The sequence below is a fragment of the Pristis pectinata genome, chromosome 1 (genome assembly GCF_009764475.1).
Source record: "Pristis pectinata isolate sPriPec2 chromosome 1, sPriPec2.1.pri, whole genome shotgun sequence".
Taxonomy (NCBI): domain Eukaryota; kingdom Metazoa; phylum Chordata; class Chondrichthyes; order Rhinopristiformes; family Pristidae; genus Pristis; species Pristis pectinata.
The window spans coordinates 85060733-85085418 of NC_067405.1; the positions used below are offsets into that span (position 1 = coordinate 85060733).

The 24686-nt window shown below is 40.0% G+C and overlaps 1 protein-coding gene across 1 annotated transcript in view; it reads left to right on the forward strand.

Moving 5' to 3' along the window:
• Positions 1-24686, forward strand: part of LOC127571850 (EH domain-containing protein 4-like) — a 66397-nt gene that overhangs the window by 27457 nt on the left and 14254 nt on the right. Inside the window, exons 4-5 of the mRNA XM_052018598.1 lie at positions 3146-3558; positions 23652-23816. Of these exons, the coding sequence (XP_051874558.1) occupies positions 3146-3558; positions 23652-23816 (578 nt within the window). The remainder of the gene's footprint in view (positions 1-3145; positions 3559-23651; positions 23817-24686) is intronic.

Below are 24686 nucleotides of genomic sequence, written 5' to 3' on the forward strand. Positions count from 1 at the left end.
TTTCACAGTATGTTTTGACCTATTATCTAATGTTCAACTGCTTTCGTTTCTAAGACAACATGATGAGCTGCTCAGTTCACATGTCCATATGCCCCCATCTCTCTTTTAAATTTCTCTTTGCCTTTTTGTGACCAACTTCTTGTGTTATTCCACTGGCTAAAGTGCTAAATAACTTTCTTTGTGACCCTCCTAACTTTACCACACCTTTTGGACATGGTAGATTTTGCTTTCTTCCTCTTCCTTTGCCTATCTGCATGGGCCTGTTCTTCCTTGATTTTATTATTTTAAATTTCTGCATCATGTTGCCTTAATTATAGCAGTGACTCCAAAAATCTTCATTGGCTGTTAATGCACTTTGGGATATCCAGAGATTGTGAATGGTGTTATATAAATGCAGGTTCTTTCTCAATACAGAGAAGGTGAATCCAGGATTTCTTAAGCTAATTTGGGACAATAGAGAAAGTATATGTGTGTGTGTATATATATATATATATATATATATATATATATATATATATAAATGGGGAGTGCATTTAAAAGACAAAAATAAATAAAGCTCTTTTCTCTAAAGGCAGTAAATGTTCTGTTCTCAACTGGATTGGTCCAAATTTATTACTGCAGATAGGATATGGAGTAAGATGTTGGACAGAGATTTAAAATATCGGAGAGACGAGTTTAATAAGTTGAATAGCTTATACTTGTAATTTTAAATGTTTAAACCTCCTTTTGGAACAGGAAAGGAGAACTTATGGAAGGATAAAATCTGTCCAATAGATAAGGCAATGCCAGCCACTGATCAATTGCTCAAATATTTCACATTGAAAATTGCAGAAGTTGAAATTAGATTTGGGTTAACCCGCATGAATCTGGCAAATGAGGAAGTGGGTATAAAATCTAAAATTATCTTGCTGCATGTGGTATGAGCAAGTAATGTGTGCACACTACATGGAACTATATACAATCTGGAAGTACTTATAGATAACTTTATTAATTCAGCAATTCATCATACTGCTTGCTCAGTATCACACTGACCACATTTTGGGAACTACCAAATAGGCGCAGTATAGAAACCTTGCTGTTCTCAGTTGCTGATCCCTTGGTCAGCATTTGTGCTTCCTGTGTCTGATGTGTTTGGATAGAACAGTTATTCCAAAGTTAGGTAATTTTTAATTTCTTTCTATCCTGGGCAGAAAAATTCTAATTAGGTGAACATTTATGTATCTTTCTTTTGGTGGTGGGGAGGGAAAATGCAAGAATCTTACAATGACAACCAAGAATATGCTGTTATCTGAGCAAATGTGTTTTTTTTTATTCTCTCCTTATAAAGCCCCCACCTCCTCCAATACAAATTTTGTGTGGTTGTTGTTTATCAAGAACTACAGGTTCTTGTTAATACCCAAGTCAGTACCAGTATTCTTGCAATGGCTAATCCACTTTATCCCACTGTCCTTAATCTATGGAATAACAATATCTACATGTACTTGGTCCGTGGTCTAAATTTCTCAATTTTACCAAATTTGTAGTTGCTTTTGAGAAAAGTGGTAACTAAGAGTATTTTTCATTGTTTTGTTCCTTAGTTGTCTTGTTCATTTCTTTAGGTTGTTGAAGTGTGAGGTTTGAAATTAATTTAATTGTTTTGTTATGGAACTGAATAAATCTTGGCTTTTTCATAGTTCTGGTTAGAGTTCATGTCCTCTTAGTTAGAAAAAAAAATCCAGTGGTTAGGATTTTTGTATTGTGCTGCTGTTAGGTTTGGTCACTGATTGATTACAGTTTAATCAAATTAGATTTATTATCACTGACTTGGGTGACGTGAAATTTGTTGTTTTTGCCGCAGCAGTACAGTACATAAATGTGTGTCTGTTTGACTGTTGGGAATTTATTGCAGGACACTAGAAAAGGAACTGTTTTTGGTTTTCCTTCCTTTGTTATATTTGACAGTCTCTTTGTATGATGATTTTGGTCAGTAATTAGATTATTTCTTAGGAGACTTTGTCATCTTGCCAGTTTTCCCGATGGAATTATAGATGTGCATATTTTCACTTGGCTAATTGATTTATTCAATAGGCCAGTTGAGGAATTATATTCACTTTTCACATCCTGATTAATAGTTTGTCCAAAGTTGGAATTCTTTGTAGTATGTTTGTAAAGAAAATGCCTTAGCAGAAAGGGTAGCTAAGGGCCTTCAGGCCCCAAACTCATCCTATTCAGATATGTCAGACATTGATATCCTGTGCAGACAAGAAATGTTGCATCAAAGGAATAGTGGAACACTTAATTTAAAGAAAAGTTATTTCCCTTGGTATTTTTCTCTTGTTCTTCAGAGCTGGACCATTTTATAAAAGGAGAAGTAGAAACATTTTCAATTTACAGTAGTTAGTTTTGTTTACGATAAATGATACTACTATATTCTAAAACAAAACTAAAATTACAGCTGCTAAAAATCTAAAGTTTAAACAAAAAGTATTGGAAATTCCCAGATTAGTCAGCATCCACAAACTGAATTATTATTGATCATCAGCTGGATTTATTCTACTTGTACTCTGGTGATCTTTTGGGCTAATGTGCTCTAACAGTTTTTTTTTGCTTTGACCAATATGTTGTGCAGCTTGGGCTTTGGAGCCTTTGTCCTTGACAGGCCCAGACCTTTCCTGTTCTGCTTTGACATAATTACTTTTGTACAGAAATGGTAAATTGGAAATTACTTGTATAAACTTGGTCCACCTTTTTAACTCCAAGTTTGCTATTTTTGTGTGTGATTGCCTGGTACAGTTTTTTTTTGTTGTCTACTCCCAAAAATAAGTCAGGGCTATGGATTCTAAGTTACAGTAAACTTCATTTTCAGAAGGTCTAGGGGCAGTTTCTATATGGCCATATCTATTATGCTCTGAAAAGTGCATCCTTTCTTTATCTAACAGTTAAATTTTTATTATTCATTCTTGAGATGCGAACATTTCCACCAAGGCTACTATTTAATGCTCAAACCTAATTATGCTTGAGAAAGTAGTCATGAGCAACCTTTTTTTTTACCTGTGCTCTTGAGTAGGAAATTCCATAAGGGTTTTTAAATATTGGGGTTCTTCTACATATGTAGTGCATATTTTGATGAAAAAGATGTCTAATCACAGTGCATTTACTATTTTAGGATACGACTTTTCAGAAGTCTTGCGATGGTTTGCTGAAAGAGTTGATCGCATAATCCTGCTGTTTGATGCCCACAAGTTGGATATATCTGATGAGTTTTCAGAGGCTATCAAAGCACTAAGAGGCCAAGATGACAAAATCAGAGTTGTTCTGAACAAAGCTGACCAAGTTGATACACAGCAACTGATGAGGGTGTATGGTGCTTTGATGTGGTCCCTTGGCAAAGTGATTGACACCCCTGAGGTTGTTCGTGTCTACATAGGATCTTTCTGGTCGAAACCCCTCCAGATTACAGAAAATCGGAAGCTCTTTGAAATGGAAGCAGAGGACCTCTTCAAGGATATTAAGACTTTACCTCGGAATGCTGCACTACGTAAACTTAATGACCTCATCAAAAGAGCCAGGCTTGCAAAGGTACGAGTTTAAACAAATATTGAATCTGGTTCATTACAGGGCGGTAGGTAGTCAGTTAAAGCTAGCATGTTAACTATTTTCAATGAAAGCAAAATGCCGTAGAATTGTAGAAGACACTAGGGACTCGTGTCAGAACTGGGAGAGCTGTTCTGCAGATTAGTTAAGCACTATAATCATGGATTTGATATCTTCCAGCCAACATTCCAAACTTCTCCATCTCTATTTCTGGGTATATCCTGTTTCATCAACACAGATGATCACTGGAGTAGGTGGCAGCATAATATACAATCAGGAGGCAAAGACAAACATGAGTTATTTGCAACCGTAATTTAGCCAGAAGTGTCAAGTGGGTGATCCATCTTTGGCTCTTCCTGAGGTCTCCATCATATCACATCTAACAATTTGATTCATTCTACGTGATTCTAAAAAAAATTGGAACACTTGCATGCAATAAAGGCCATGAACCTCAACAACACCCCACATCTCCCTGTGCCAAAAGCCAAACTATTTAATGCAATTGCAGCACTCCCATCTAATTGACACATTGGAAAACTGCATGCAGTGGCCCATTAGTTTGCACTTAGTCATCAACAAAGTGATGGTGAATGGCATAAAGGAACCCTGGAAAAATTGAAGTCACATTTTTTTGATCTACATTTAATGGAATGTTGGCCTTTATTTCAATAGGTGTGGAGTATAAAATAGTGGAATATTTGAAGCAACTTTTACAGGGTATTGGTGAGACCGCACCTAGAGTACTTTGTGATTTTTACACTCCATACTTAAGCACTTCAGACTTGCTTTGGAGGATGTGCAGAAGAGGTTCACTATGTTGATTCCTGGATGAAGGAGTGGATGTATAAAGAGAGGTGAGCAGATTGTGTCCAAATTCATTGGAGTTTAGAAGAATGAGAAGAGTCTGAGGGGCAAGTAACAGTGTGGATGATAAGATGATTTCTCTCAAGGGTGTATGTAGAAAAAGGGTGCATTGTTTTAGAATAAGTGCTTAAAACAGAGGAATTTCTTCTTTGAGGGTCATGCTTCTTAGGAGTTCTCTACCTCAGAGAACTGAGGAGGCAGAGTCATTGAACATATTCAAGGTAGAGATTGACAGACATTTGAATTCCAAGGGAATTGAGGGCCGTGATTGCCATAATCTTATAGAAAGGTGGAGCAGACTCAAGGGCCCGATTGGCCTACTCCTGCTCCTGATGCATGTTTTTGTCAGTTAATTTGATAGTTAGATTTTACTTGTGTGTTCTGTAGGTCTGACTGCATTAGATTGAGGAATATGATCAGCATTTATTTTTAATGAATGAAGAGATTGGTGAAGTAAAGCCCCAAAATTTATGCAGTGTCATCTCTATCAGTCACGTTCAAAATCAAACCACTGCAGATACTGAAAATCTGAACTAAAAACAAAGTGGAAATACTCAGCAGATCAGGCAGCATCTGTGGAGACGGAAGCAGAGTTTCCGTTCTAATAAGAGTTAGCATTTATTTCTTGCTCCTCAGATGCTGTCTGGCCTGCTGAGTATTTCTAGCATTTTCTGTTTTTATTTCAACTGAAGGTACAAACTTTCAAATCTGTTGGAGTATGTAAACTGCTCCCTTAGCGTTATATCCTGTTTGTAAAGTATAATTTATATAGGCTGAACTATTTCACATTTTAGCAGGTATGGGGATGTCAGAGATTAAGGGGTCCAAGTATATATTATTACAGCTGACTTTCAGATGTATGTGTCTTTGGCTTTGGGATACTTCATCACAAGGTACAGATATAAAAATATGATGTCACTACAGTTGTTCAGAACGCTGATCTAAGGTGGTGTTAGAAAGGTCGCTGATAATTCATTAGAGTAATATCTGGGATAAAGGGATTTGTTCTGTTGCAATCGAACCACGAGTGTTGAGTTGGATATATTTTAAAACAATCTGCTTTCTGGCAAGTTAAACTGATATTACTTTTCCCTATTTTGGGTAAGGCCCAGTTAGGAAATTCAGGTCAAATAACAGTAAATCTTTTGATGAAAGTAGTGCGAGAATATTGAATACAGTCTCAGGATGATATGCATTATTTCCATTGAAGTGCCTTTAAACATGAGAAGATTTGATGTAAGCTTTTATGATGTGAGAAAATTGGTGGGAATTGATTAAATAGAATTAATGAGACTAACTAGATAGCAGACTTTTGCCCTGATGAGAGGAATGATGCCTTTTGTTCTACTTTTTAAATGCCCAAGGCTGCATTCCTACATCGCAAACATTGTATCACGAAGGTAAAATAGGTTATTTAATCCTTCCAGTGAATTTAGAGGATATTACGAGGCAGCATTGGCCACGTACACACGATGAACTTCGTGTTAACAAAATTTAAACATCTCAGAAGAGCTTGTTTTGTGCAGCGCTATGCAATTCTGATTTCACAGAGCTTTCTCTTGCATAACTTATAAGGAAAGAATATTAAATGTGTAACTGGCTACCATGACATTTAATACATCAGTGTTCCTTTTCCATTTTCAATTTTAATTATCCATCTGCTAAACTGCATAGCAAGTTTGAACATTGCAACAGTACAATACCAGATTTATTTCAGTTATGAAGATGACTTTGTCATGAATTAGGTTCAGAGTTGCATGTGAGCTATGGGCCATCCCAAATCAGTCTGGTAGGGTGGGATGGTCTGTAGGAATAATCTGGATATTCTAATGTTGTTATTGCTATCGCTTCATCCAACAGACAGAGGTCCATAGTATATCTCTATATAACATGTTTTGTTTTCGGTTTCAAATTCATATGTACGTGTATTTATCAAGAAAGAGCTGGGCAACTATCTGAAACAAAAGAATATGCAAGGCTATGGGGAGATGGCAGGGGAGTAGGAATACCTGGATTGCTTTTCCACAGGAGTTAGTACCAACTTGATAAGGCAAATGGCCTCCTTCCATTTGTGACAGAAAAATTCTTTAGTGCTGCACTCTTGGTGTACCATAGCTTGCAGTATTGTATGTTTATATTGTAGCAGTCCCATAGAAACTGCACACACATAATGGTGACCCGAGCTGAAGGGTGTGCTATATTTATGTCACTTGTATCCTGAGGATGTGCTTTGTGGTCATGCGAGAGACTTCTGAATGTCTCAACTGCAAGGTCATGTACACCATTATAATTTGTCTTATTTCTATTTACAGTAGAATACTGATGCATTATTCCTTTGAGTTTTCTGGAATGATCCTTTGTTCAAGTCTGACATTTTATTTTAGTAAACAATCAAGCACAACTGGCCACAGACCAATGATTTGGAATTTGCTTTGGAAATTATAGCAATGAATAAATTATTTGCATATGCACTTGAAATTTCTTTGTACTTTATGTCCTTGTATGAAAAATAGTTTAAAACTGCTGAATATAAGCCACATTGAGACAGTTCTTTGCATTCAAAATTTCTCGGAAAATGCCTTTGTAAATTGCTTAGGTGTTCTCATGAGAACTCCTGTTCCTACTGTTCCTGAATTGTAACTGTTGCAATTGGAACACTTCAATTCACTACTTTCACCATATTGTACTACTTATTATATTGCGAGTTATTTGTGAGGGTCCTATGTTGTGATCTATTGATCAATTTCTGGTGTAAATAATTAAAACGAATTGTGCATAATGATGACTTCAACATTTGCACAGAATATTATAGAGAAGTAAAATCAACCTAGGGATAAATTGCAACAGGATGTGCCCAGTCCAATTTCCAGATTGACAGGACTTCAACAAGAAATGGGTGCAAAAACTTCAAAACAAGTGCCAAATGATTTTCATGCATGATTTGCCCTTACAGATGCAAATGGATCTAATTTTGACATATTAGTGTAATCCATATTTGCGGACAATAGAAAACTCATTCAAGGGAAAGCAGTGAGGACAAAATAGGGAAGAGGTGTGAAACTTTATTTATGGGAGGCCCAGACTGACAATCTGAATTGTTTTCGAAGACCACTTGCATGCAATGGAAGTCGTGAACTTCGTGAGATGTCTTTGCCATTGTAATTCATGCTGAGTGGCAGATCATCAACTTGTTCCATCCCCCTCCCTCCCGGGGCACCCTCCCCTGTAACAGTAAGGGGCGTAACACCTGTCCCTACACCACCTCCATCACCACCATCCAGGGCCCTAAACAACCCTTCCAGGTGAGGCATTCATTTAATTGCATATCCTCTGGTCTTAGTTATTGCAGCCAGTGCTCTTGATGTGGTCTTCTCTACATCAGTGAGATTGGAAGCAGACTGGACGACCACTTTGCCGAATACCTGCACTCCGTCTATCGTGGCCATCCAGATTTCCTGGTTGCCATCCATTTTAATTCTCCTCCCATTCCCACACCAATGTGTCCGTTCTCAGCCTCCTTTAATGCCAAGGTGAGGCTAAATGCAAGCTAGAGGAACAGCACCTCAAATCCTGCTGGTTAGTCTACAACTCGGCGGCATGAACATTGAATTGTCCAACTTCTGTTAAACTGCTTCTCTGTCCCTTTTCTCCCTTGATCTACCCAGCACCCATCACCCTGATTCTTTCCCCTCGTCCACTCATCCCACTGGTTCCCCTCATCCACTACTCCCATCTGACCTCCCCACCTCCCTCTCCTGATTCCATCTTTCACCTTCCTCTTCTATCAGATTCCAGTCCCTTGTCATCACCTCCCTGCTTCTGGTGCTGTTTGCACTCTCCCCTCCTCCATCTGCCTATCACCCCCCTCACCTGCATTCACCAGGCTCTTGCTCCACCCCTTCCTGCCACCTCTTTATACTGGCTATCTCACCTGTCTTTCAGTCCAGATGAAGGGTCTCGACCCGAAACATTGGCTGTCCATTTCCCTCCATGGATGCTGCCTGACCTGCTGAGTTCCTCCAGCTTTTTGTGTGTTGCTCCAGTTCCAGCATCTGCAGTCTTGTGTCTCCATGTTGCATTTTCCCCACAGTTTCACTGAGAAATGTGGACATTGAACCCGTGATGGCTTAGACCTAATGTATGTTCAGTGTCCTTATTCATCTCAGTGGCGAGGAGTGGCTGTAGGAGAAATGAGAATGTTTCAAGTAATTAACATATTTTGAATTAATTTAATTACTTTAAATGTATTCACTTGTTACATTTTTTTCTAGTATTTTAAGTATATTACATTTTTGAAGTGTAATTTTCATTTTAGATCTTATTTTCGATAGTATGATGAAATTCTGGATTTTGGATTTTTTTTATGTTTGAAAGTCGGCCTTGGTAGTCTTGTCAGTTGGTAAGCCAGGGAGAGGAGCTCAAAGCAATTTCTTGTCCCCTTTAAATATTTCCCTTCTTACCTTAAAACTATGTCCTCAAGTTTGAGCTTTCCCTGTCCAGGGAAAAAGACTGTGAGCATTCACCTTATCTACGCTCCTTATGATTTTCTAATTCTCTAAGGTCGCCCCTCAGCCTCCTATGCTCCAGGAAATAAATTCCCAGCCTATCCAGTCGCTTCTTGTAACTCAAGCCCTCCAGTCCCAGTAATATCCTTGTGAATCATTTCTGCACCCTTTCCAGCTTAATGACATCCTTCCAATAGTGTAGCAACTAGAACGGCAGGCAATACTCCAAGTGTGGTCTCATCAACAACTTGTACAGTTGTAACATGATGTCCCAACTGTTGTACTCTGTGCCCTGAACAATGAAGACAAGTGTGCTAAACATCTATGTCACCACCTTGTCTATCTGTGTTGCCACTTTTAGGGTACTGTGTACTTGTACCCTTAGGGCTGTCTGTTCTATTCAGTTGGAGATTTTAAAAGATTCATGGTCCTTAAAAGCCAAAATTTCCTTTATACAACAAGGTTATTATATCACAAATTTGGATCTTGGGTGCCACTGAATGTATTTAGTAATATTACTCTTGCCATGAATGAAAAAAATGTAAATATTTTGAATTCTGTATATAATGGGTGCTCAGTTGAGAATATATAAGACAAGAACAGTTGAATATTTTAAGAATCAAGTGATGTGGGGATCAGGTGGAGTGTATTTGAGCTGTTGAATCAATAATGATCTGTATTAACTGGCACAAAATTATCAAAGGGCCAAATGTCCTACAGCTCTTTTATCTCACCTTGTTCTTCCAAACTAGGGTGCGTTGGCAGCCCAGTGCTTAACTTAGCAGTGTAGTACTGAGAATCTTGGACTAACAAAGCAGAAACATGAGTTCAAATCCCACCATGGGGACAACAACATTTAAGTTCAGCTAATAATGTGAAATTTAAAAAAAAGAGCAGTTGCCTTAGTATGATAAATTAAAATTACTGCATTGTTGTAAAAAAAACCCAATGTTCACTAACACCTTTACCAGGTTTATAATATATTTAAGTCCAGACCAATTAAGTAATGTGGTCAACTCCTAAATGACCTCTGAACTGGCCTAGCAAGCCACTCTCCAGGGCAGTTCAAGATTGGCACTAATGCTGACCTTGCCAATAAATCCCCTCAAATGATGAATAAATAAAAATGATGTATTCAGAGTTTTACAAACCTGTTGTGAAAGTCTAGCCATAGAATACGATTCATTTCTTCTTACAAAAGACCTTGCACATAGTGTAGCACAGAGGTTTTCAACCTGTGGTCTGCGGACCCCTGGGGGTCCGCAGCGGGTTGCAAGGGGGTCTGCGAGAAAGGCCAGAAAAAAATAGAAAAGCAACCTGTTACAAAGATGTAGCTTACTTGCTTGCTCCAGTTTTCCACTATTCAGAAAATCGGCCATATCTATTCTATCTGTTATAGGTGACAATCTTAGAGACTTAGACGGTGTTCCCTTCTGGTAAGCTGCCGCTTAATATTCGATTTGTGTAGTCAGAGTAGTCAGTAGTGTTCACTACTCACTACTATTCTGTTGTGCACTGTAGTGTTAGCGAGGCTGAGTGACGTTGTTGGTGTGCCTTAATAATATTGCTTACTTACCGTGCATTTACGCCACAGTGACGTCACTGTTAAATGAAAAGTGTGCAAGCGTGTAAATTTTAGATTAGTTTTGATAATTTTGTTTATCAGTAATAGTAATTAAACTGTCCAGCGTGTAATGCTGAGTATGGAGAAATTTCTGAAGAGAAAAGCTGACCAGAAACCGGAAGATTCTGATGACGAAGGGGATAAGGGTGACCGAAAGAGAAGACAATGCAAGTACAATCCAGAATACATTTCATATGGCTTCATCACAGTGGGGACAAATGCAGACCAACCTCGGTGTTATGTGTTTGCAAACACTGTCCAACGATGCAATGAAACCAGCAAAATTGAAGCGCCATTTAACAACAGTGCATCCAGATATTGCCAGTAAGCCGAAGGAATATTTTGAGTGGCAAAAGGAGCTGTACCTCAAGCAGAAAGGCAAAATGACAGCCTGCACCACTGTAAATGAGAAGGCTCCTTGCACATCATATTTGGTAGCATTACGAATAGCACGTTCCAGAAAGCCTCTCTCAACTGGAGAAGAGCTTATACTGCCTGCAGCAGTAGATATGTGCAAAGTTGTACTGGGAAAAGAATCCAGTCAAAAACTGAAAGTCATTCCACTGTCTGATAACACAATAAGCAGAAGAATTGGCGATATGGCGGAAGATATACAGAGCCAGCTGATAGCACGTCTTCAGCAAGTCAGATTTGTGATTCAGCTTGATGAAAGTACTGATGTTGCCAGTGCTGCGCAGTTGTTGGTTTATGTTCGATATTGCTGGGAAGGAGAGGCTTTGGAATACTTTGTTTTGCAAGGCGCTCCCAGGGCGTACAACCAGTGAAGAACTTTTCTGTATGCTTGACACTTTTTTTTGTACAATCGGCATTGGCGTGGGCACACTGTATTGGAGTATGCACGGATGGTGCTGCCGCAATGACGGGACAGAAGTCGAGTCTAGTCGCACGAGTGAAAAAGGTGGCTCCACATGTAGCAGCAACCCACTGCATGGTTCACTGTGAGGCTTTGGCTGCAAAGGATATGGATGAAAATCTTGCAGATGTGTTTTCCACGTGCATTAAAATCGCTAACTTTATCAAAGCCAGGCTGCTCAATCATTGTTTGTTTGAAAACATATGCTATGAAATGGAAGCCGAGCATAAGCATTTGTTGCTACATACAGAAATCAGATGGCTGTCACGAGGCCGCGTTGTGCAGCGTGTATATGAATTGCAAGATGAACTGCTCATTTTTCTAAATGAGCATAATGGATCATTGGCACAGTTCTTGACAGATGAGACGTGGGTTGCCAGATTAGCTTATCTTGCAGATACTTTCAACATTTTGAACAGCTTAAATCTATCATTGCAAGGACCTGGCTCAAATGTTCTGAAAACGCATGACAAAATCAATGCCTTCCAGAAAAAACTCCGTATCTGGAAGGGAAGATGTGAGCAAGGCGTCTATGATATGTTTCCGTTGCTGGCTGACTTTCTGACGGTGAACGAGACTAAGACAGAGGCCATTGCGAGCACCGTTTTGAACCATATTCAACAGCTGTCACATTATTTCCATGAGTATTTCAGCGACGATGACACGAGCATGCTTGATTGGATTTGAAATCCGTTTGAATGCATGCTTACTGATTTAACTGGATGTGAACAAGAAGAATTGGCTGAACTGTCATCTGACAGGACTTTGCACTTGCCGTTCAACCAAATGTCACTGGTCGTTCTAGATAGCATGTTCCCAGGAGTATCCACTGCTGTCCGACAAAGCCGTCAATGTTCTGTTACCATTTGCAACCACTTACTTGTGCGAAGTAGCATTTTCTGCAGTCACTGCCATGAAAACCAAATACAGATCAAGACTGAATATTGAGGATGACGTACGCATATGTTTGTCACACATACCACCATGTTTGGGCAAACTCTGCAGTGCAAAACCGGCACAACCTTCACATTGAACTGAACACTGAAAGACACTGCTGGTAATTATCGGTGATTGAAATAGTCACTATTTCAATAGGGCCTATGTGCAGTAATTTAAGTGTTGTATGCATGAATTATCAATTGTTTGATTTTGTGGGCTTTGGGGGTCCGCCATCTAACAAGGACATGTTCTGGGGGGCCGCAGCATGATAAAGGTTGAAAGCCACTGGTGTAGCATATTTTCAAGACCATTTGCACTCCATACTTACTTTTAGAAAGTTTGCATTCAGGGCAGTGTTAAATGTATTTGCTGGCAACTGAGATTCAAGTTTGAGATGTAACAGCCTGCTTGAGTGGAGAACATCATGACATTTTGGATTATGACTACCCAAATTTGTTAATAGTAAATGCCCTGTAAACTGCTATGAATGGACTTAAGTATAATGTGATGGAGAAACAGTGTGGAATTTGTGGCTCTCTTTCATAGTTGTACAAGAGAGAGAATTTTAATTCGAACAATTCCTTGTGTGTTTCATACACCCCAAAATATATTGTGGTGAAGAACAAATTTTGAAATATGGCCACAGTTAGTCTGTACATGCAGCGGCCAGTTTATATACAGAAAGGCCCCGATAAGATGAACAATAGTTATGTTGATCAAGGATTTAATGCTATTCAGTACAAATGGAAAGCTTACTATTTTTCAGAAGTGACCTAGGATCTTTCATGTCTAGTTGAATAAATGGTGATACCACAATTTGACTTCTCACACTTTGCTACTGAATTCAAGATTCGACCCAGATTATGCACAAAGGAATTGTATTTAAATTCATGACCTCCTAAATTTAATTCAGTCCTACTTCCAAATTGAACTGACATTTGCAGAGAAATGGGTTGAAGCAAATGAAAGGTGTCTCCAAAAGTAGGGATGAGTAACTCTGTTTTAAACCTGCCTGTGAGACAAAACTAGGTAGATGTAGCTGGTGTTGAGCAATGAGGTATAGGAGCATAATTTACTGCCCTAAGCAAATAAGAATTGAATACGTGAACAAAGAGGTTAAGGGAAACGGGTGAATCATTAAAAACAGCATTGCAGGTCACCAAAGTGATTAAAAATACTAACAATACACTGGAATTTATCTCTAGATTTCAAAAGCAATGAACATGTGTTAAACATACAGGAGCCTGGTTAAGACACATTTAGTCTACTGTGTACAGTTCTAGACTCCATTCTATTATAATAATGTAGGGACACAGGATTTATAAACAGCATCAGACAGAAACTGCAACAATTACTCACTGTGGTTGTAATTGCAGGAAATATTTGAGGCAGAAACTTTAGATACTTTCAGATGAGTAACTGAGATAAGAGAGTTAAAAATATCTTGCTGGTGTTAGATGACACAGGTGTAGTGGGAAATGAAACAACAAGAAAAGAGAGAATATTGGAGATACTCAGCAGGTCAGGCAGCATCTGTGGACAGAATGACAGTCAAATGTTCAGATTGCTGACCTTTTCATCAGAACTGATAAACGGAGGAAAAATGGTGGATGTCTTTAGTGGATTGTCAGATTATGGCTTGATTTCAAAGTGGGATGAAATTGATTGATCCTCTTAAGTCAATGCACATCTTGAATTGCTATTTTACTTAAGAGCTTAAAAATAGGTTTGAGGCAAATGTTGCTATTGAAGGAAATAACCAAACTCTTCATTATTTTAATAGCTCGGGATGCAGCATTTCAGTTGAGGAAAGACTGAATGGGCCAGGATTGTTTTCCTTGGAGTGAAAAGGGTGAGGGGGGGGGGGGTATCCCAATTGAGGTAGTCAAAAATTGTGAGGGGCATAGGTAAGGTGGATAGGGATGTAGTGGTGATCATCACTTCCAGGTTGGAGAAGATAATGAAGACAATTGAGTAAATAATAGGCCAGATCATTCAACTCACTATTGTCTGTATAGCAGCATGTATGGCCACAAACACTGCCTTGCATCCTCCAAGCTGATCTCCCAGTGTTTCCATACCAAAGATGCCTTCAAAACTTGTCATACAACTGGTTTGGTATAATTTACATGCAAGAGTCAGGCTATTTAACTGCCAATAGGCATGTCTTTAACAGTGGAGAAACCTTTCCCTTTACCAGAGATGCCTATAACCAGAGGGCATAGGTATAAGCTAAAGGGTAGTAGATTTGGAGGGGATTTTAGTGGGTGTGGTTTAAATCTGGAACACCGTGCCCGAGGAGGTGGTGAAGGCAGGTATTCTCACAACAGCTGAGAAGCTGATGACCACTTAAAATGCCAAGGCATAGAAGGTTGTGGAGTTAGTGTTGAGAAATGGAATTAGTACTTGATGGCCTGCACCAATACAGTGGGCTTAAGGGCCTGTTTCCAATCTGTATGAAGCTATCACTCAAATGGACCTAATTGTACAATAAAGTCATTAAAACACTGGAACGTGGAATGAAATGACAGTTTCTCATTGGTATTTCCTACAGTTGGCCAAGTCGGTCAGTGGACGCAGAGACTGCCTGTTGGATCCAGGGTCCAAAGATTGGCAAAGGAGTTTCAGGGCTTCAGTGGAAGAGACCTTTCTGCAAGCTTCAAAATAGCCCTGCATACATTCAAAGATAGCAATTGTCAGCTGGTTTTATCTTCAACCTGTTACTGGCTTCCTCTTCTGCAACACTCCACTGTTAAAGACCTGCCCAGCAGCAGTTAAATAGCCTGACTCTTGCATGTAAATTATACCAAACCAGTTGTATGACAAATTTTGAAGACATCTTTGGGATGGAAACCCTGGTAATTATTGGGAGATCAGCTTGGAGGATGCAAGGCAGAGTTTGTGGCCATACATGCTGCTATAAAGACAATAGAGAGTTGTCTTCATTATTTTCTCCAACCTGAAAGTGATGATCACCATTACATCAGCCCCACCCAAACACCCCAGTCTGAAAGTCGATTCCATTTTCACTGTTCATTGTTAGTGGAATTGGTTACCAGAAAATGTGGGATGTGAGAGAATAATCTTATCATTCTAGTGCAGTTGTATGTGATCCTGACTGGGTCAGTCTTCTAGCTAACCAGTGAGAATCATTTTCTTGACCAATTGAATTTACCTACATTTCACTGTTAATATAAATGTTAAAATATTCTATTGTTTTTTATTTCTCTCCCCCGCCCCCCATATATTTGAGTATGCCTAAGGATAGTTGTTGAAGAACTGCTTTTTACACATTCAGTGTAGGTGTCAACACTTGATATGGACAAGAGAAACAAAGAACTGCAGGTGTTGGAATCTAGATGAAAAACACGATGATGCTGGGGGAACTCAGCAGGCCAGGCAGCATCTGTGAAGAAAAGCAGGCAGAAACGTTGACCGCCTGCTTTTCTCCATGGATGCGTCCTGAGCTGCTGCCTGCTGAGTTCCTCCTTTGATATGGACAAGCTGTATTACTTCTGGTGATTGGCAGAGACCTTATTTTGGAGGTGTGAATGTGAGGGAATTTCTTAGCCTCTGGCTGTTTGATTGCAAAGACATAAATGGACATGGGAGATGGAAGTGAACGAATAATTCACAACAATCATGAGCAGCATGTTGCAGCTCACCTAATCATGGTATCTTATTGTATCTAAATCTGTAGCTCTGTTTAGTTTTGGTTTCTGTTTCAAAATTTTCTTGTTCAAATCAGGAGTTACTTTCAGATGAAAGATGTGTTTTAGAGTTTGTTGCTCAGTTTGGGTAGAAGTGTCAGAAATAACTTGTAAGGGGAAATGTTATACTTTGTGCAAAGTTAACATTAAATGAGGTGCTTGAGCAGTATAAGAAACAATAGCAAAATCAGGAGGGCAAAAAGAGGACATGTGGTTGCTCTGGCAGACAGGGTGAAAGAGGATCCCAAGGGTTTTTATTGCTATATTAAGAGCAAAAGGGTAGCAAGGGACAAAATGGGTCCTCTGGAAGATCAGCGTGGTTATCTGTGCATGGAGCTGAAAGAGATGGGGTAGATCTTAAATGAACTTTTTATATATGCATTTACTCTGGAGACAGAGACTATAAAACTGAGGCAAAAGAATAGTGAGGTCATGGACCATATCCGGGTTATGGAGGAGGAAGTGCTGGCTGCCTTGAGGTGAATAAAGGTGGATAAATTCCCAGGGCCAGAAGGGTGTCCCCTTGGACCTTGTGGGAGACTAGTGCAGAAATGGCAGGGGCCCTGATAGAGCTATTTAACATGTCCTTGGCTGGGTGAGGTACTGGAGGATAGCTAATGTTGTTCCATTGTTCACGAAAGACTGGAAATTATAGGCCAGTGAGCCTGACATCAGGTGTGGGTAAATTATTGGAAGGTATTCTAAGGGACAGGATGTATAAGTATTTGGACAGTCAACGTGGCTTTGTGCGTGGTAAATCATGTCTAACTAGTCTTATAAAGTTGTTCAAGGAGGTTACCAAGAAGATCGATGAGGGAAAGGTGGTGGATGATGTCTACGTGGACTTTAGCAAGGCCTTTGATGAAGTCCAGCATGGGAGGCTGCTCCAGAGGATTAAGTCGCTTGGCATTCAGGATGAAATAGCCAGTGGAATTCAACGTTGACTTAGCGGGAGAAGCCAGAGGATGGTAGTAGATCATTGTCTCTCTGACTGGAGGCCTTGTGACTAGTGGAGTGCTGCAGGGATCGGTGCTGCCTCCATTGTTATTTACCATCTATATTAATGATTTAGATGATAATGTGGTAAACTGGATCAGCAAATTTGCAGATGACACCAAAATTGGGAATGTAGTGGACATCGAGGAAGGCTATCAAAGATTGCAGCATGATCTTGACCAGCAAGGAAAATGGACTGAAAAAAGGCAGATGGAATTTAATGCAGACAAGTGTGAGGTGTTGCACTTTGGGAGAATGACCTGGGTAAGACTTGCACAGTGAATAGTAGGACTCTGAGGTGTGCAGTAGAACAAAGGGACCTGGGAATACAGACCCATAGTTCCTTGAAAGTGGCATCACAGGTAGATAGGGTCATAAAGAGTGCTTTTGGTACTTTGACCTTCATAAATCAGGGCATTGAGTACAGGAGTTGTGATGTTATGTTGAAGTTGTGTAAGATGTTGGTGAGGCCAAATTTGGAGTATTATATGCAGTTCTAGTCACCTACCTACAGGAAAGATATCAATAAGCTTGAAAGAGTGCAGAGAAAATTTACAAGAATGCTGCCGGGACTTAAGGACCTGAGTTATAGGGAGAGGTTGAATAGGTTAGGACTTTATTTCCTGGAGCACAGGAGAATGAGGGGAGATATTGTAGAGGTATACAAAATTTTGAGGGCTATAGATAGGGTGAATGCATATAGGCTTTTTCCCCTAAGGTTGGGTGAGACTAGAAGTAGCGGACATAGGTTTAGGGTGAAAGGTGAAATATATAAGGGGAATCTGAGGGGGAACTTCTTCATTCAGAGGGTGGTCTGAATGTGGAACGAGCTGCTAGTGGAAGTTCAATTGTAACGTTTAAGAGAGGTTTGGATAGGTACATGGATGGGAGGGGTTTGGAGGGATATGGTTCGGGTGCAGGTAGATGGGACTAGGCAAAAGATCAGGTTGGCATGGAATAGATGGGCCAAAGGGCCTGTTTTTGTGCTGGAGTACACTATGACTCTATCCCTGTGTAAAATTCAGTGGGTCAGATTTCTCAGCATGTCATTTGCCAGCATACTTGTGGCAGCTATGCTCTTCTGTCCTTACTGAACTCCCTAGAGTTTGACAGCTTGTCTAGCAAATCTTACAACTGGTCTTCATGGAAACTGATTACCTTAATTTCTCCACTTTAGCTGGGAGTGACATCAGGTTACTTGGAAAGGACAGTGGAAAATTTCAGGGCCTTTGCGTCTGTGGGAGCTGCCCTAGGAAACAAGCCACTGTTTAGAGATTGAGACCAAGCACCATTTACAGCTTTACTGTACAGACACTTCCTGCACTTTCCATCAAGTTGCTTCCCACACATCATGTCTGGTGAATTCCTGTGAATTAAAAGTCTTATTTGCAGCGCCCTTGCTGTTTGATGTGTAATTTTCTGCTTGTGTGCACAAACAGGATGCTGTAAATGAACAGGAAATCCAGGTGATCTCTGCAGTCTAGATGTTGGAGACATTGTTAAATTAAGCATGTACTTCTTAAAAATTCGGCACAAGATTTTATACTTCTAGTGGTCCAGTCGTGTAGTTTTTGAGTTAGTGGACCAGTAACCAGAGTTTTGGACCAGAGACATGAATTTACATCTCACTATGGCAGCTTTGAAGTTTAAATTCATGTTTTAAAATTAAATAGAAAAATCTAATTAAATAAAGTAGCCAGTCTCAGTAATCGCAATTATGAAACCCTGGTTTTTCATTAAATGTCATCCAGATCAAAAGGGTCCCTTGGGAAAGAAAATCTGCCATTCTTGGTCTGGCCAATATGTAACTACAGATGCTCTAATGTAGTTGATTCTCACAGGCAATTAGGGACAGACAATAAATGCCGGTGTTGCCAGCAACATGGATATACCATGAATAAAGAACTTTCTTGCTCCTGCCCACACAACATTCCCACTCCCTAAGCTCCTGTCGAGTAAGAGAACCTTTTCCTTTCCTTGCTGAGCCAGATGGTGATGTCACCATTCCCAGATGCACTGACTCATATTGACACTGCCTGGATTGCTGGTGGCAGAGACCATCCACTTTTTGAAAAGTTTGAGAGTTTCTGAACTCATGAGAGCTCAATGCTGCTGTCAGGAAAATCAGATCAACGTGTTGGTAGCTACTGTGGTAGGAGGTGAAGCAATCTAGCCTAGTATGTTTTGGACAGCAAATAAATCGCACTACATTCATTAGCTCTGTTTTTTATGGATTTCTAATGTGATGGTAGGATTATTTTCTGTCACTGTTGTCCATATGATATGGTGTGTATCAGCTTTAGCGATATGGTATACAATCACCTTCAAATTTACTCTCTTGGAGTTGCATTTTCCTGTCCTGTACTTGCTGTCTTGTCTTGTTCTGTTTCTGTTTATTTTGTGTAATAAGTGCTGCTCAATTATTCTACGTGTTTTCTTGCCCTTGACCATATCGCTTTTCCCATCCCTGAGGTATTTCTCTCCCCCCATCAGAGATATTTCTCTCTTTCTTTCATCTTGATTATCTCGCCTATCTCTTGGCATTCTACTTGGTGTTGTTTCTACATTGGACTCTCCCCTAGACTGTCCATTCTTTTAAGTTGGAATAGAAGAAAATATATCAGTTAAGTGGCTAGCTGGTTAGAAAAACAAACAAAAATGTGGCACTAGGGTTAGGGGTGTCAAAGCATAATATTGAAATGGCCTGTGATGCTGAAGAGTAACTCAGTTAAGCTGAGAGATGAAATATAGCAGAGTATTTGGGCTGGAAGTCAAACATTCAGTAGAAACATTGACACAAAATGAGAAGCAGAGTCATTTGAACCTTCGGGAAATCTTGCAGACTTTTTTTTATTTCAACAGCTTCAGTGGCTGAGAAAAAGGAGCAGGAAGTTAGAACACCAGCTAGTGGCAGGAGACATGAAACTACACAGTGGATTGTGTATTGGAGAAATTCCCAGGGCAGCTGTTTATATTAAAGGAAATGGCCTGCATTTAACTAGTGCCTCAAGGCTGTTCCAATGTGCTTTACCTGTAATAAACTGCAGATGATGTGGACAGTTTCAGCTGCAAATATTGGCAAAAATAAAACAATCTGTGACAGCATTATTTTTTTGATTCTTTGTTGACTGTATGATCCTCTGACACTGCACGTGAAAATGCATGTACTGCAGGCAGGGTTGATTGGACCAGGTCATGGAAGTGTAATCCGAGCATCATTTTAAACTCATAGTTGTACCATATGTAAACCTTGATCAGCTAAGGCTTTTTTGTTATTCATTCATGGGATGTAGACATATCTGGAAATGTTGGCATTGGTTGTCCATCCCTCAACTGAAGAGGAAAGTAAGAGTTTAAGACAAGTTTAAGTTAAGTTAAAGTACTGAGTTCAAGTTTTTAAGATGATGAGTAGTTTCATGGTTGCTGTTACTATTTCTTTTAAATTGCAGGTTTATTTAATTACTTAAATTCCCCATTTGCCAGGGTTGGATTTAACTTGGATCAGTGAGCCAGAGCTCTAGCTGCTAGTTCAGTAACTTAACCATTGCACTACATTAAATGTGTTTAAGACACAGATACATTTTTGCATAGTAGGTGAATTAAGGGTTATGGGGAAAAGACAAGTTGGTGGAGCTGAGTCCATGGCCAGATCAGCCATGATCTAATTGAATGGCGGAGCAGGCTCGACGGGCTATACTTCTGCTCCTATTTCTTAAGTTCTAATGCAGTTAGAAAATCCATAATTTACAAAACTGAAAAAGAAACTAGGTTGGAAGGGAGGGAGAAATTTCTTTGAAGGAAGGGCTGTAGGGTTGGGAAAAGCAAAGCTGAGGTGCTGTACCATCATTGGTGAGAGGTGTGACAGATTCACATACTATTTCCATTGTAAATAGGACAATTTAGAATGCAAACTTTGAATTGAAAGATGACTAAAATATGAAGGCATGAAATAAGATCTCAGACTGGAAGTATACATGGATTTTTTTTACTGGGTACATTAAGTATTAAACACACTGTGTGTTTGTCTGGAGTGCAATTCTACTTAATGGTTGGGGAAACTGAACGCTTCCTGATCAGATCTGGATTTGGACAAGGATACCCTATGTTCTCTGTTTTGTTTGTGTGTTATGTTGATGCTTTTGCTGAGTTCAGCAGGAAGGATGCAGCTATAAGAGTGGTGATGATTCTAAACATTCAGAATACAGTCTCCCAGTACATGCGCATGACATCAATATCCTCTTTCAGACTGATGAGCATCTGTGACCAATTTGAACTGGCCTTGGGCTAGAGTTAGTAGCAGCAAAAGCAGCTGAGTGACTGATGATACATTGTTCCCTTCGATGTCAGGTCTGATTCCCCAAAGGTGCTGGGAAAATGGTTTGTAGGAACTGGGGCATGCACCAAGAACTGAGTGGAGCATATAACCAAATTCTATAACCAAAAACAGAAACTGGAATTGTGGAAGTGGTCCTCCCTCACAATTGCAGGAAAGAACCTAATCATCAGGTGCAAATGCATTCAGTATGACCCATTCCCTGCCCTTCATTGAAGCAGACACTCGAGCCATTATATCTAGAAAAATGATAGTGTCTGCAGAGATGTGTATGGACTGAGTATACTGTCAAAATCATCTGCCAGCACCCTTCATTACCAGAACTGTCAAATAAGCATCAAGCACTTGCTAGGTTGGTGGTGACTAAGGCCCTCCTTGTCAGATCCTACATGCACAGTCAGAGTCTCAGTGCCACTGCATTGTGAAGGCAGCTGTGTTGGTGTTGACACCCTCATCCATCTTCTGGAAAGTGTGTTTGCCAAGAAGATCTATAAAGAGATGGTGGTCTTTTCTGTGTAAGACACAATTATGCCCTATGATCTGGTGCTGGGTACTCGCGCACATAGTCATACAGCATGGAAGCAGCCCCTTTGGCCCTACTGGTCTATTCTGACCTTGGATGCCCATCCAAGCTAGTCCCATTTGTCCACATTTGGCCCATCACCTCCTAAACCTTTCCTATCCATGTACCTGTCCATTGCCTTTTAAAAGTTGTTATTGTACCTGCCTCAACCACTTCCCCGGCAGTTCAGTACATATACATACCACCCTCTATGTGGGGGGGGGGGGGGGGGGGGGGGGGGAGTTTCTCCTCAAGTTCCTATTGAATCTTTCCCCTCTCACCTTAAACCTCTGCCCTCTAGTTCTTAATTTCCTTAGCCCTCAGAACAAGATAGTGTGCATTCACCCTATCTATGCCCCTCATGATTTTATACACCTCTATAAAATCATCTCTCAGTCTGCTATGCTCCAAGGAATAAAGTCCTAGCCTGTCCAACTTCTCCCTATAACTTAGTCCCTTGAGTCTTGGCAACATCCTTGTCAATCTTTTCTACACTTTTACCAGTTTAATAACATCTTTCCAATAGCAGAGTGACTGAAACTGAACACAATACTCCAACTGCGGCCTCACCAGCGTCTTGTACAACGGCAACATAACTTCCCATCTTCTGCACTCAATGCCCTAACTGATGAAGGCCAGAGTGCCAAAAGCCATCTTTACCATCCTGTCTACCTGCGACTCCACTTTCATGGAACCATATACCTGAACTCCAAGGTCCCTCTGTTCTTCAACACTCTTCAGGGCCCTACTGTTCACTGTGAAAGTCCTACCTTAATTTGTCTTTCCAAAATGCAATACCTTGCTCTTATCTGAATTAAGCTCCATTTTGTCATTCCTCAGCCCAATTACCCATCTGATCAAGATCCTGATGTAATGTTTGAAAATCTTCTTCACCGTCAATGATACCACCTATTTTAGAGTCATCTGCAAACTTACTAACCATGCCTTGACACTCTCATCTAAATCGTTGATATTGATGACAAACAACAATTGGGCCCAGCACTGACTCCTGAGGCACACCACTATTCACGGGCCTCCAGTCCGAGAAATTACCTTGCACCATCACCTTCTACTTCCTACCATCAGGCCAATTATGTATCGAATTAGCCAGCTCTCCCTGAATTCCATTCGATCTAACCTTCCAGAACAGCCTACCATGTGCAACCTTATCAGAGGCCTTCCTGAAGTCCATGTAGAGCACATCTCCTGCTCTTCCTTCATCGACTTTCTTGGTTACTTCATCAAAAAAACTCACTCAAGTTCATAAGACGTGATCTCCCATGCACAAAGCCTTTAATTAAACTCTGTCTTTCCAGATGCATGTATATCTTATCCCTCAGAATCTTCTCCAGTAACCTACCTACCAGAGATGTTAGGCTTGCTGGTCTTGTGCAACCATAGCAAAGGCTGTATTGAGAAAAGGGGCCAATTTATGGCTCTCCCTCCCATTTCACACAGGGGCTGGAATCTCTGTGTAAGGCCCTTGGACTATTTGTCATAGAATATGCATGGGAAAAGATGATGATGTGAAAATATGTTAATCATAAAAATGGAATGATCTATCTTGTAATGTGGTGATATTTACAAGTTTTAGAAGTATATTTTGGAGGAAAAAATAAACACACTAAACATTTAATATATTCCCTAATTGTTATCTATGTTGTTTTCTAGGTTCATGCCTACATCATCAGTTACTTAAAGAAAGAGATGCCAGCTATGTTTGGAAAAGATGCCAAGAAAAGAGAAATGATAAGTAGACTTCCAGAGATATATATGAACCTCCAGCAGGAACATAATATCTCTGCTGGTGATTTTCCCAACGTAAACAAAATGCAGGTACAATAACGCAGATGGGTATACCAGTAAGTTTCCTTTTGACAATGGGTGGGTACTATAATTCTTTTGAGAACACATCTGGATGAGTGAAAGAAGAAAATGATATTTTTAATTCTACAGTTAAGTTACTTTACTATAAACCAATCTTGTTGTGCAAAAGGGGGAAAAATATACCAGGTTTTCCTGTGTTTCTGAAGAGTCACAATGTGGGTAATAGTAATTCTTTTTCAGTGTCCTGTGTAAACTGTAGGAGAGGCTTCAACAAGAAGCAGTGGAGTGTTTAGTGTAATTCCTGAGCATGACCCCTGATGATAATTTTTTTTTAACATTTGAATTATCTGAAGGAAGTGAGCTGGGGTTTGATATGAATTTTGGCTTGCATGCATATTGATACAACTTACAATACAGAAATGGATTGTTTTGTTCTGGTCTATGTCTCCACACAAGCAAATAACTAATTTCATTTGCTCATTCCAAAATTCATTGATGATCCTTCATTTTTAGAGTAACAGACCAGTGCATACCTGGGTCATGAGCTAGACACAGGCTTGTGTTGGACTCTGGTCCAGACGAATGGATTAAGCCCCAAGTGGCTACTGGATCCCTAGTCTCTGAATTAGCGTTGGGTTTAGAGTCTTGGAGAGTGGGGCCCAGTTTCAGATGAGGTCCCTGGAGACCCTGGCAGAAAGCTGTTGGAGTGGAGTCCTACCTTGGGTCTTAAACTACATTGGGGGCAGTGGTTTGGCAAGTGGCCAGATGGCAGGAGTGGGACTGAGAGGAGGACATATCTGTCCTGCAGGTTGGATATAGTCTGCAGGATGTTTTGACCTGGATCAAAATTGCTAACAAACACAAATCAAAAGTGGCTTC